The sequence below is a fragment of the Triturus cristatus genome, chromosome 3_2, assembly GCF_964204655.1.
Source record: "Triturus cristatus chromosome 3_2, aTriCri1.1, whole genome shotgun sequence".
In the NCBI taxonomy this organism is placed as follows: domain Eukaryota; kingdom Metazoa; phylum Chordata; class Amphibia; order Caudata; family Salamandridae; genus Triturus; species Triturus cristatus.
Genome location: NC_140584.1, coordinates 579032561 through 579045284, shown reverse-complemented (window position 1 = coordinate 579045284; position 12724 = coordinate 579032561). Strand labels below are relative to the sequence as shown.

Sequence of the window (12724 nt, the reverse complement as noted above, 5' to 3'; positions counted from 1 at the left end):
GGACATTGGAATAATCAAGCCGGGAACAAATCAGAGCTTGTACTGTCAGCTTCCTGTGGGCTAAAGGAAGCAAAGGAAGGAATTTACGCATCATTTTTAGCAGACCAAAACAGGTACCCGTGAGACCTGTGATCTGTGTTTTCAAAGCCAGGGTGTTATCGATTTTGACCCCAAGGTTTTTAGTGACCAAAGAGGAAGAGGAAGGGGGGGACATGCAAACCGGCCACCATTCCTGCCAGGGCGGTTCTGCCTGACAGCCGAAGAAGAGCACCTCGGATTTATCAGGGTTGCACTTGAGGCTGCTCCGCTGAAACCAGTTGAAGACAGCCCCAAGGCAACCACGGATGCTCTCCCCGTCGAACTCCATGCCCTTCTTGCAGGTGAAGAGGAGCTGGGTGTCGTCAGCGTATGATATGATCTGGGCACCCATCGACTCCGCCAGTACCGCCAATGGAGTCATGAAGATGTTAAAAAGGGTCGGGCTCAGCACCGACCCTTGTGGGACTCCGACATCCATAGGCGGCACCTCGGCGGAGTACGGGGGGGCCCAGACCACTTGTCGACGACCCGCTAGGTAAGATCTCAGCCAGCTCAACACCGTCCCTCTGAGACCGATCTCGTGAAGTCTTCTCAAGAGGGCCTCATGCGGGACGGTGTCGAAGGCCGCCGACAGATCCAACATCACCAGCATTGCTCTTCCGCCTGTGTCGAGAACTTCCTTAATGGCTTCATTAACTTCCAAAAGAGCGGTCTCAGTGCTCAAGTTGGAGCGGAAACCAGATTGGGTGGAGTGGAGTAACCCATGGTCTTCAAGGAAGGAAAAAAGCACAGAGTGGACGTGCTTCTCGACGATCTTAGCCAAACTGGGCAGGAGAGAAATGGGCCTATAGTTAGCATGTATCTCTGGGTCAAGGCCTGGTTTTTTTAGAAGGGGAACGACCATTGCCTTCTTCCAGGCTGGCGGAACAATGCCGCAGGACAAAGATAGGTTCAAAACAGGAGAAATTAAGGAATTCAGAATCTTGGCAGTCCTGGCTAAAAAGCTCGCCGGGCACGGGTCCAGCGGAGAGCCAGATTTAATCCTGAGTAAAAGATCCAGAGAATTAGATTCCAATAAAGGAGGAAACTCCGATAGAATGGGGCAGGAATCAGGAGGTAAAGTCGTCAGATTGGAGTCATGCAATGATGCATTTGGGGCAGCTGGTGGAAAAGATTCTTGAATCAATTTGATTTTCGTATTAAAGAAGATGGCCAGCTCCTTTACCCAAGATTCGGAGAATTTATGCTGGACTATGCTAGATTTGGGAGAGATAAACTCTTTGACAATGGTAAAAATTTCTTTACTGGAATCTTTACAAAAATCTTTACAAAAATGCATAAATTATCTACAAAGTGTGCATAATTCCCCTGGAAGGTTATATCAATTCTCCCCCTCTGAAATTAAGGCACACAAGGTGCTGGTTTTTCAACCAGTGTGAGCGTTCGGGGGGGGGGGGGGGATTTTACTGTGCTCCCCAGGTGTTACCAGAGACTTTTGTATTGAAAGGTACCCTACACATGCTGCAGATGCTGGTGCTTTTTAATGTGGGACTTGAATTCGGCTCCAGAAGCCTCTCTTGCCTTGATGTACCTCTGTATCTCGAAGCTCAGTGCGGCCAGGACTCCTCACCCCGCACCCTGCCTCCTACCCCACCCCATCACTACCCATCATGCATTTGCCCTCTTTTCTTTTCTCTTGCAGGAGTCACATGGGGAACCTTCTTAAAGTGTTGAATTATACCGACCTAGAACAAGGCCCCAATTTTTTCCTTGACTTTGAACGTGAGATCACAAGTTTTATTTTCATTTTATTTGCATTTGCTCATTCAATTTATGTTGGCTGTTGTTGTTTTGTTGCATCATTTCCTCTCCCCAGGGAGGAGGGCGGTGTGGTTTGTGCATTGACTGTGCTACCGTCTCCCTTGGGAGGAAGTTTTGAAAGAGTCTGCAGCTTTTAATTCATGCTATTTTTTGACTTGATTTCCACATTGGGGGTCCTTTCGTGGTTTTCGGCGCTGAAAGAGCCCAAAACATGATTAAAGGGCACCTCACCCTTCCCCCATCCCATATGCAGAAAACAGATGGGGCAGCTCAGAAAAGCAGTCTCAATAGAGAGATTTTGGATTTCTAAATGTGAGAGGCATTTTGGCTTTGGGGAGTTCTCCCACCTCTAAATCACGAACAATATTTGTAATTGTGTCAAATCAAGGTGGCACTCAGTATTCTTTTGGGAGCAGTCGCACTGTGTAACACACAAAAATGCCAAATGCCAAAAGTCAGGCATCGGCAATGCACTGTAGACCTGTCTATTGAGATGCGTTTGCTTCGGACAAGACTGCTCCATCTGCAACGCTTGGTTTTCATTCCTTCTGTAATGTTCCTAACTCTGCGCTCTCTTAGTGGCTCTCTTCTAACCCTCCCAACCCCAACAGCACATTGAGGTCGCCACAGGGTGGTGTAAATGCGATGCAAGTTAGGAACCTGACCTAACTAACCTTATCTAACATAACTTTATCTAACATAATGTAACATATTCTAACCTAATCTAACCAAAAGATCAAATCCAATGGTGCTTGGACAGTGCAGGAGCTTCAAAGGCTGCACAGGTCCTTTCTTCCTTGACAAACTTTTTGTAGTTGTAGTTTTGGCAACAACCAGGCATTTCAAAATTGATTAATTGTTGAAAATGTTCCAATGGACCTGGTACCAAATCCGGAGAGTAAAACAATCTAACACAATCAAGAAATGAAATGGTTTGCTGCTGATGGTTGATTAGTTTTTAAAATGTTTAGGTAAATATTTTTATACTGTATGGTTTTTGCAATGTTTGTGGTTTTAATTGACTAATAAACTACCTCATTCATTCAATCCAACACAAAAGGCTGAGACATGAGGTGCCTTGCCTATGCCCAGTTCTGTTTAATAGTGACAGGCAGTGCCTTGCTCGTGCAGAACGAGGTTGTGCACAATTAACAAGACTGGAAGTGCACATCTTCGATTAGTAGTGAGAGGAAGTGCCGCCACACATCCTTTTAAAAGTGCCAGCGCTGCTTTGCACATTCCCAGTTCTAGTTAATGACAGGAAGTGTCTTGCATCAGCAAGTGTTCAATAATTCTGATTGCGGCACGTGTAGCGGCCTGAGCCCCATGCCTTGCACAAGAAAGCACAGACTGCGCTATTTGGCCATTTCTTCAGCTCTCTTGAGTGCAACCTTGAAATAGTTGCCATAGGCCATGAGAACCTAAAATATGGTCCTGTCTTTGACTCTAAGGGTCAAGGTCTGAGATTCACCGTGTTTGATAAAGGCACCTCTGCTACAGGTCTTGTATCTGTAAATTTAATAATAGTGGAAAACAGATACAGATCAAGTCTGAATGGAAGTGAGGAGATTTCCAGAAGGACTGGTCCCTCCAATTTCTTGATCTAATAGGAGCAGGACCCATTAGGATATAAAGCAAACTCTCTACCACTCCAGAAGCGCTATCCTTCATGTTACTTATTGACCAGTGACCGAAAAGTGAATTTTGGAGCACATCCCCCAAAGTCAGTTCCGGTAGACCTCCTGCTGTGCACGTGTCACATCCTGCATTGTGCACTGAGGCCTGTCCATAATGGTGACTCTGTCTGGATCCACGCAGATGCTCAGCCCACAGAAGCCGAGACGGCCGTGTGGAACCAGGTCAATGCGGTTCTGGAAGAAGCACAGACCATTCTAGCCGAGCTGCAGTCCTACACCGGCGCCGGACAAGAGATTAGAGAGGTAAGGGTACCAAACCTGGAACCAACGCAGAAAACGTCTGGTAAGAATAGATCATAATTATTCACCTTTTATGGTTATATGACGTGAACGACCTTGTAAAGGCCTTCAGCTTTCAGTGGCGCTACCTTCCTCGAAATGTCCCAATTTCTCAGTTGGCTAGCTCATGTATGTGGGTGTAGCCTTAAGGCCAGAGCTACGGGCTTTGAAACTGGGGAACCAGGTTCGAGTCTCGGTATCCGCTCAACATCCTGTAATTCTGGACACATCACTTAATCTCCCCGTGCCTAAAAAAGAAAAAAAATGAATCTGACCTTGTGTAATGTAACTGGTGTTCATGTAAAGTGCTCCAATACCCGGGGGACGGATTGCGCTGTAAAAAGAGGCAAAGAAATATGATGTAAACTAGTGTGAATGCATGGCATCATTCTCGATTCTGACATCCCTGACCTGTGCGGATCTCTTGCAGGCGATTCAGAACCCCGGAGACCTCCAGCTGCAAGAGAAGGCCTGGAATGCGGTTTGCCCTCTGGTGGCAAAGCTGAAGCGCTTCTATGAATTCTCCCTTCGATTAGGTGAGCGGAAAACACATCCGAGCCACAGGCAAAAGAGGCAAGGCTGTAGGGGTGGAGCTTAGCCATTGAGGTGGGGGAGGGGTGGATCTCAAACCAACAAAGCGGTGGGCGGCAGGGGTGAGATGGCCAAGGGTGCAGCATTATACACACACATTACATCTTTTACATGTAGATGTGCACTTACACACACACACACAGTCTCTCTCTTATTTCTTCAAACTTAAAAAACTCTTACCTTCCTTTACCTCTGCAAATCCCTAAAACCTAAAAAAGAAAATAGTTACTTCCCTTTACCCCAACCTGCCATGAACCCAAAAACCCTTACCCCCTTTACCTCTACCCACCGGGAAATCTTAAAAACTCCTTACCTCTCCCCACCCCTGAACCCAAATACCCTTATCTACATTACCACTACCCACCCCTGAACCCTAAAAAACCCTTCCTCCTTTACCTCTACCTACATTAGACCCCTTAATCCTTAACACCTCCTTTTTTAAGTGACATAAAAATGAAGTCATAGAAAAAATATATGAGTAGTAAGGTCTGCATTGTAAAACACTAAAAAAAAGGCCCTCGTTGTACTTATCTGTGTTGTAAAGGTTTGCGTTGTAATGTCCATCATGGTAAATCTCCAGCTGTAAATGTTAGATACGAATTTGCACTTATTCAAGCAGTCCATCCATGGGTGCAGATTTACTACCTTGTTCAGTGAAGCGGTGCCTTTGGCCCTCATTACGACTAACCCAGTAATTCGAGTGATATTTATCGCACCTGATAAAATGCGATTCTGCCAAAGTCGGAAGTTATCATGTGTGATAAATACCACCAAATTAGAAGTATTTGGGGAATAACATGCAAATTCTTGTGCTTAATGCAGCGAAATCTGCATGTTCCGGTAAATACTGAGCATTTTTTCAGAAATAAATATCTGCCGATATGACCTGCTCATATTTATCTCAAAACTCAGAACTGCGATATTTGCGGTAACAGCAGTTACTGTGCATATTGCAAATTAACTAGGTCAATCTTAATGAGGGACTAAATATATTTAGGTTCCAATGTAAAAAAGGAACATGTTAAAATCTCTTCTCTAAGTGAGATGAGGAAGAGGAGAAAAAATAACTCAAATATAGCAGACCCGACTCAGGACCCTCAGACCCTACTACCAAGCCAAGAATTCATATATTCAGGGCTTTAAGTGGGCGGGGTCTGTGGGGGTCTGAGCACCCCCAGTTTTTTTGGGGGGAGCCTCGAAAGGGGTCTCTAGGGAGCTCTACTTTCGGGCCTCAAAGGTCAAAGGTAGGGTGACCAGACGTCCCGGTTTTTATTTGGTGTTTCGGGTGAGCATTGGGGTAATGTGTGATGCACTTCAAGAGCTCAAAGACTTATCACTCTCCTTACAGAGGAGGGACATTACAATTGTTAATGCCCACAGACTTTTGGTTAGTCAAGTACGTATATTTAGAGCAATGAAGGACTCACCAGGGGAGTTTGCTTTTGCGGCTCAGAGAGCAGTTGACGAGGGCAAATTAAAAAATGTTCCTCTTTTCCATGGTAGAAGTAACTCTGTTGCCCTTAATCAAAATCAGTTTTACCAAAGTCTTTCAGTAAATATCAATAAACGATGAGCCCCGGATTCTGAGAAAGAACTTATAGCCAGCTTCAGTGTGCTAGATGCAGGTAACTTGCCTTCTGGTGATGAATGCATTCTTTATGGTGAAACAGATATCCAGAAACTGTGTTCAGAGTTTCAGCTGCCAGCAAGAGATACTATACAAGCTTTTAGACTTTTCAAAGATTTTGGTGGAAAGAAAACCCCTGAAGCATTAAAAAAGGTAGTAGTTTCCATGGAAACCGTGACAGCAAGTAATGCGGATTGCGAGAGAGGTTTCAGTGCAATGAACTTAATTGCTTGTCCAACAAGGGCCTCTCTTCTTGTAGAGACCATTTCTTCATGCTTATGGGTAAAACTCAATAGTCCTCCATTTGAAACATTTGACCCAAAGCTGTATGTAAAGAGTTGGCTGGCAAAAGGTAGAAGATCTGCTGAAGAAAATTGTTGTGAGAAACCTCAGCAAAATAGACAGTGAATATCTTCAAGGGTTTTGGAAAGTCCTGCAATACATTTCTAAGTTATGTAAATAATTTTTGCATGTTTTTAAAAGTATTTGGTATTTTATGGCTTATACTTAATAAATATACCTTTTTGCCTATGTTATTATCCTTTGCTGGATGCGACTTCATGATTTTCTTAAGCACACAATGCTAGTTATCTTGATTTAGACCACACACCTACTCGGATAGGCCACACCCCTTTAAGAAATTTGACACACCCCTTTTAGAGCACCCCCCAGTTTTTTTTCCCCACTTAAAGCCTCACATATATTAGAGTAGTTTCAAACTCCAAACACCCCAAGCAAAAGACCAGTGGCATAGCAAGTGGGGCAGTCCGCCCTGGGTGGCACGAGTTTTGTGGGTATTGGGGGGGGTCATTTGCGGCCGTCGTGGGGTGGTAAATGCAGGAATCAGCAGCACCCCCGTTGCGGGGTGACAAACCAAGGAATCGCTAGCACACCCCCCCTCCCTCCCCTCTTACCTGCGGCCGTCGTGGGGTGGCAAACACAGGGACTGCCACAGCGGCAAAGGGTCTAGCTACATCACTGGGCACACGGTAACAGGACGGGGACTTGGAAAGGTGAGAGCATGACTGACTGAGATGGGCAGGGGAAAGTGCAGGAGATGTTCATGGTAAGAGAAGAATAAAGCCATTTCTGAGTTACAAGTGCCGAACTGGAGAAAAGGAGCAGGTAAGAGCAGCAGTAGAGGCAGGTGTGAGTGAACAAAAAACGTGTTATCTGGGGGAGGAAAGGAAAACAAACATGAGATCAAGGCACAGGTGTTTCAGGGAGTGCTGAGATTGGCAAAGGCTGGAGTCAAGAGTTAGATGAGAGCAAAGAGGATTACATTTAGTTAAGCATGGAAGTGACAGAGTTGTGAGATTAGAGAGATGATGAGAAGGAGACAGTGGCGGCTGCTACTAATCTAAAGTGGAGGACTGCGTGGGAGGGGTGGGTTAGGGGAATAATAATACATAAAAAAAGACTTACCTGCCGCTTATGCTGCCAGCCGCCTCGGTGCTCCTCTCTGGCTCTCCTCCTGTCAGTCCATGGGCCACAGTACAGGTTCCCCACCCAATCCAGACGCTTGCTCTCATGCTGTTCCTAGCATGAGAAAAGGGCCTGGATTGGCCTGAGTGGCCTGGTCTGACGCCTGTGGCTTTACTCCAACCCGGCTGTGCAACACAGCTGGGTTGAAAACATATAAGTGTGCATGTCTGTTTGGCCGGCCTAAGACCGCGGTCAAACTGACATGCACACTTATAAGTGCCCACCACTCCTTCTCCCTGCCAGGGCCTGGCCCCACTGCGCCCAAGACACCATGGCTCAGGCAGTGATAAATAAAATGAATATAACATTGTTTTATTATCATTTTATTTTTCATCTGCTGGCAGTGGGGCGACGCTCCTCCGCTATTACATAGGTGCCGCGCCTGGCAGGAGAGAGTATGGGAATTGAGGGATGGCGAGAGGAAGGAACATGACTTAGAAAATGACAGTGAGTAGCTTGTGTATGTGTGTGCACGACTTTTACATTATTGAGTTACATTATTAATGGGAGTTACTTGATACTGATTACAGTTGACAATTATAATGGAAAAGCTATGTAAAAGGGTACCATTGGATATATATTCACATTTTTATTGTGCCACAGCATTTGTCTTTTTCAATTAAGTTAACATCATATTTTTCATGAACATAAAAAGCCACCAGCGACAGACCAAGGTTAAGCACTTGAATTCCCAAATTCGTATTATCAAAAAACGGTGCATCCACTTCCAGCATCCGTCGTTGATTGATGCACAAAGTTCAAAGAAAAAACAAAATAAGAAAGGTGCACTCAACAAAGTCATTCAAAATCACAAGTTAAGTCCATTTATCTTGGTTTTATTTCAAAAAAGTTGTAAGAAGACGGCAAACAGCCAACGCGTTTCGTCCCTTTTGCAAGGAACTTCTTCAGGGCCTGTATGGGGAGTGGCTGTGGTGATCCACGAGGAAAGGTCCAGGAAGGCGGGTGCGCCTGCCGAATGTAGGAAGGTGTGCGGGAGACACTGAAGCCGCGAGTGGAATTCTCTTTTTGTCTACCAAAGTTATTTCCTAGTAATCAGTATTTGTGATCTATCATTTCTTATATTAGAGATCAGGTGCAGCTCCACCTTCCTAAAGGTGATCACTAGATTTACAAAAACAGCAGACCGCAGAATGAAGAATGTACGTGTTTGTAGCAAAGAGAGACTAATAACTTACATTTGACACAAGCCTTGTGGGTGAGCGTAAAGGGAATAACAAGTTACTTACCGTCAGTACCATTCTTTCCAGTGGACACTCTATCTAACTGCAGATTCCTCACCTTTAAAAAATCCGCAGGTGTCAGATAATTGTGGGTGAAATTTTAATTAAGCCGTGTAAATTCTGTAATCTTGCGTTACACTTGCGATAGGTAATTACCAAAAAATACACGATTGCAACTGCTTGTGTAAGCCAGAGAGTAATTTTGGGTTACAATGCCTACTGCAAGAGCACAGAAATAAAGCGTGAGCGGCTGTTACTGTTCGTGTTCTGTTGCATTCAGCACTATTTTGTTAGTGCAATTTTCATCTTCTGATCAATTTTAGATGTAAAGTTGAATTTTGTGCTAAGAAAGTAGCGCTAAATGCTGGGTTGCACTCCTGCATAATCTTGTGTACTCTTCATGTAGTTTCAAGTAATTGCACTACAGTAAATGATGTGAGTTACGTTCAACCCTAGTGCCAGATGGATCTGGGGAACTTGAACAGTTGTGCTCCTGTGTTCCACCATTGGATGTTGTGCGACGCCGCATTGGCTTTGTGCCACTCCGGAAGTGACAGAACAGAAACACTTACATAAGCCAGCCCTGTGCTGCCAGTTTCTTGTCTCTTTTCATGTCCTCAGACACAGTGGATAGAACAATTATTGTTGACAGCGTGCTGATCTCTAACTTGGAACTTTTGTAGAAGCTAAAGAGACCACTCCAAAGAACAGCGAGGTGGGAGGGCAGTAGTGAATCTGCAGTATAGGCAGAGTATCCATCAGAAACAGTGTTAGCCGAGATAAGTAACTTAATCTTCTGGCAGATAGTTCTAACTGTAGATTTCTCTCCTTTAGGCTAGATACTAAAGCAGTACCCCCCAAAAGATGGCTGGGCAAGCAACGTTACCTCTTTGTCAGATGAGACTATAAAGGCAGTAGTCCTTTGTGAAATTATTTACTGAAACCCATGTGGCAGCCTGACAGATATCAAGAACAGGCATACCCTTGTGCGAATGGCAGCTTAGCAGCCTTGGTCTAGGTGGAATGGGCTCTCAAGCCCTTGAGGGAATGTTTTTTGGCCAGTGTGTACCAGATCTCTGTGCAGAGGACTATCTACCTTGACAGGGACCTCTTTTACACTGGCCTTCCCTTCTTTGCTCCTGAGAAGCTGCCATAGAGCTGATCATCACCAGGCTGATGGGTCTTCCTGAGCCAGCGTGGTGGGAGGAGTTGTCACTGACACCTGATTAGGGCTGTGCCTACAAAGACTTTCCTTTGAAGTTTGCCTACTTCAAAGGCAGAAAGGGGTATAAGTGTAGGGCCGCTGACACTCTCAAATCAAAACACCTCTGGAGTAAAGGACATTCTGCCAGGAAGAAGAGCTGTATACTGTAGGAAGGACTGACACTCTGCCTGTTGCTCTGTTGTGCTGGCCTGCTGCTTGCGGCTTCTGCCCTGGGAGGGAAAGGACTGGACTTTGCTTTCTACATCCTGCTTTCAAGGTTCTCCAAGGGCTTCTGCATGCTTTCCTGCTGGTAAGAAGTCTTAGGGCTATCAAAAACTTCAGTTACCAGTGCCTGGGCTCTTCTGCTGAGAGCATTGACTTGCCAAGTGGTGCCAAATCTAGTTCCTGGACTCTTGGAAGTGAATCCAGTGAGAAGATCCATGCATTGACTCTCAGCACTCGTTTTTCCCACACAGCACCGCCATGCAGCTGAACAATTGATGCACAATCTCCATGCGGCTGAAGAATCCACACAGCATCAGTGGTGCGACTGAAGAATCGACGCATTGCCTGCCTCATGGCCGAAATATCGCCACATAGTGAGTCCCGAGCACTATGTCACTGATGTCCGTGGCACCCCGCTCTGACTCCCGCGCAGTCCCTGCACTATGGCTGAAGAATTTCCGTTGGTGACGCATGTGGGTAGTCAAGCTCCTTCTCAGGGGAAGTGTTAAGGCCACTGGCATTTTGTAAGTCTAGCTGTAGTGCATCATCATCATCAGTATGGTTAGAGGGGAATAGCCCAACCCCTTCCTCCTCAACTTTGGTGTCCTGAGGGGCCCTCTATGTTTCTTGTATATGGTTAGAATCAGAGCCAAAAAGATAGTGGAGCCTCTGCTGGTAGTTGTGGAGCAGTAGAGGTGTGGGTTAGAGTCAGGCACAAAAAAGCACAGTTGAACTTTTACAATCTCATAGCACACCATTGAAGCTCTGGCGAACTTCAGTTCTGGGTCCAACATGTGTGTTGGCACTGGGTCTTCATCAGCGGCTAGGACCTGTATGGATCTTGAAGCCAGTGTGGAAGGTTGTACAGGTGTCAATAGGGAACAGTTAATGGTTCTCAAGGGGACAGCTGGCATTAGGTGAGAACCTCTGTGGGTTCATGTGGCCTAGTGCCACATCGTAAGGAGCTAGAATTGCACCAAAGATTTGCACATACCCTTCTTGAAGGCTCCTATCTGCTACAGGGGTCAACAACATCTTGGGAAAATTGGGGCATGCTGGTACTAGCTGTGGAATCAATTCTGGAACCGGGGACTTTGAAGGGGTGCGATGTTCATCTTACCGACCTTGCGCCTTCTCCTTCTAGTTAGATTGATAAAATGAGATTGAGTCCCGATTTATCTTTTTGTGCTTGAACGTCGATTTGGACTTACCCAAACGGGAAGTGGATTATTTGCAAGAATAGCCACAGGACAGAGACCAAGCCAGTGACTTGGAGCAGTAGCGAGACCTTGCTGCGACCATGACCTCTTGTGTTTGCCAATAGATTACCCTCCCAGTCGTGGATTACCTTCAGATGAAAGAGGACACACTTGTTACTTAACTTAGAATCATGACTTGTGAAGACTTCAAAGACACAAATCAAGCAGGTCCATGACCATCATCAACTGCTTGCAGCCTCGGCATGGCTGACGCCTGTCCTTTCTGAGGGTATCATTCCAAGGCACACTGTTTAATAGTTTTGGAAATTAAAAACTGGCAGCAAAACTCCAAATTTATGTCAGAAGATGTGGAAAGAAAGGAACTGACCTCAGCACATACATACATCTGATCTCTATCACTTCCGGGGCAGTACAGAGTCAACATAGAGCTGCACAATGCCACCTGCTGACATGCAAGAGGAATACTGTTCAAGTTCCTGTGATTTTGCCTGCTACCCGTGGACACACTAAAGATGAGGAATCTGTGGTCAGAAGTATCCATCAGAATGGCTATGTTTAATGCAGCAAGAAAGAACTGTTGAGAAAGGAGGAGAAAAAGTATTTTCATAAGCAAAGTAAGCAACAAAATAGGTACAACAGCTAAAACGTGCATATAAAAATAATTTAACAGTGTGTACCTTTGAGTTTAACTAGCACACAGACATGCATAATGATGTCAGCATTCTGGCCTTAAATGTGTGAAATGACAGACGCTGTGAGAATCAGCTCATGTAGACTATAGACCGAGCTGTGTGTTTCATATACCACCCTAAGTGGCATGGGAATGCTCAGACTTAGGACTCATGCTCAGTGTTTCATTGGAACCAAGCTGCACCCGGCTGATGAGCCCATAACTAGGGCGAAACTGGTCCCAAGGTGCTTGTGTTCCGGTTCAGGGTGGACCTGGCCTGGCAGTTCGGACTGGACTGTTCCCATGAGGAGCAGGGTCAACACTGATTTGCATATGGCTGAGTCCAAACTGAAGTGGCGAAGTGAGCTAAAGAACGATGGGATGGGAAGCTTCCCAGAGTGATTGCCAGTGGTTAGGCACATTTCAAGCATTCCTCACATCACCTTTTGTGTGTGCCTTGTAAAGCACACCATACATAATGTGACAGATGTTGCCTGGACAGTAACTTTTATTCAGAAAAGAAGAACTACTGGGGGGCAACTGAGATCATTTGAGATTACATGAATTCATGCATAAATACTCAACTATGCCCATAACAACCTCAATAAATAGATTCTTTGAGATT

General features: G+C 45.4%; 1 protein-coding gene across 5 annotated transcripts in view; it reads left to right on the top strand.

The window, feature by feature from the left end:
- Positions 1–12724, top strand: part of LOC146857737 (CYFIP-related Rac1 interactor A-like) — a 176382-nt gene that overhangs the window by 69938 nt on the left and 93720 nt on the right. For 4 of the 5 annotated variants that reach the window (XM_085648346.1, XM_085648347.1, XM_085648345.1 and 1 more), the window contains 3 exons: positions 1742–1821; positions 3679–3800; positions 4267–4372. In XM_085648346.1, the coding sequence (XP_085504472.1) occupies positions 1749–1821; positions 3679–3800; positions 4267–4372 (301 nt within the window). In that variant the 5' untranslated portion in view covers positions 1742–1748. The remainder of the gene's footprint in view (positions 1–1741; positions 1822–3678; positions 3801–4266; positions 4373–12724) is intronic. The other variant, XM_085648349.1, reaches the window with a different exon arrangement.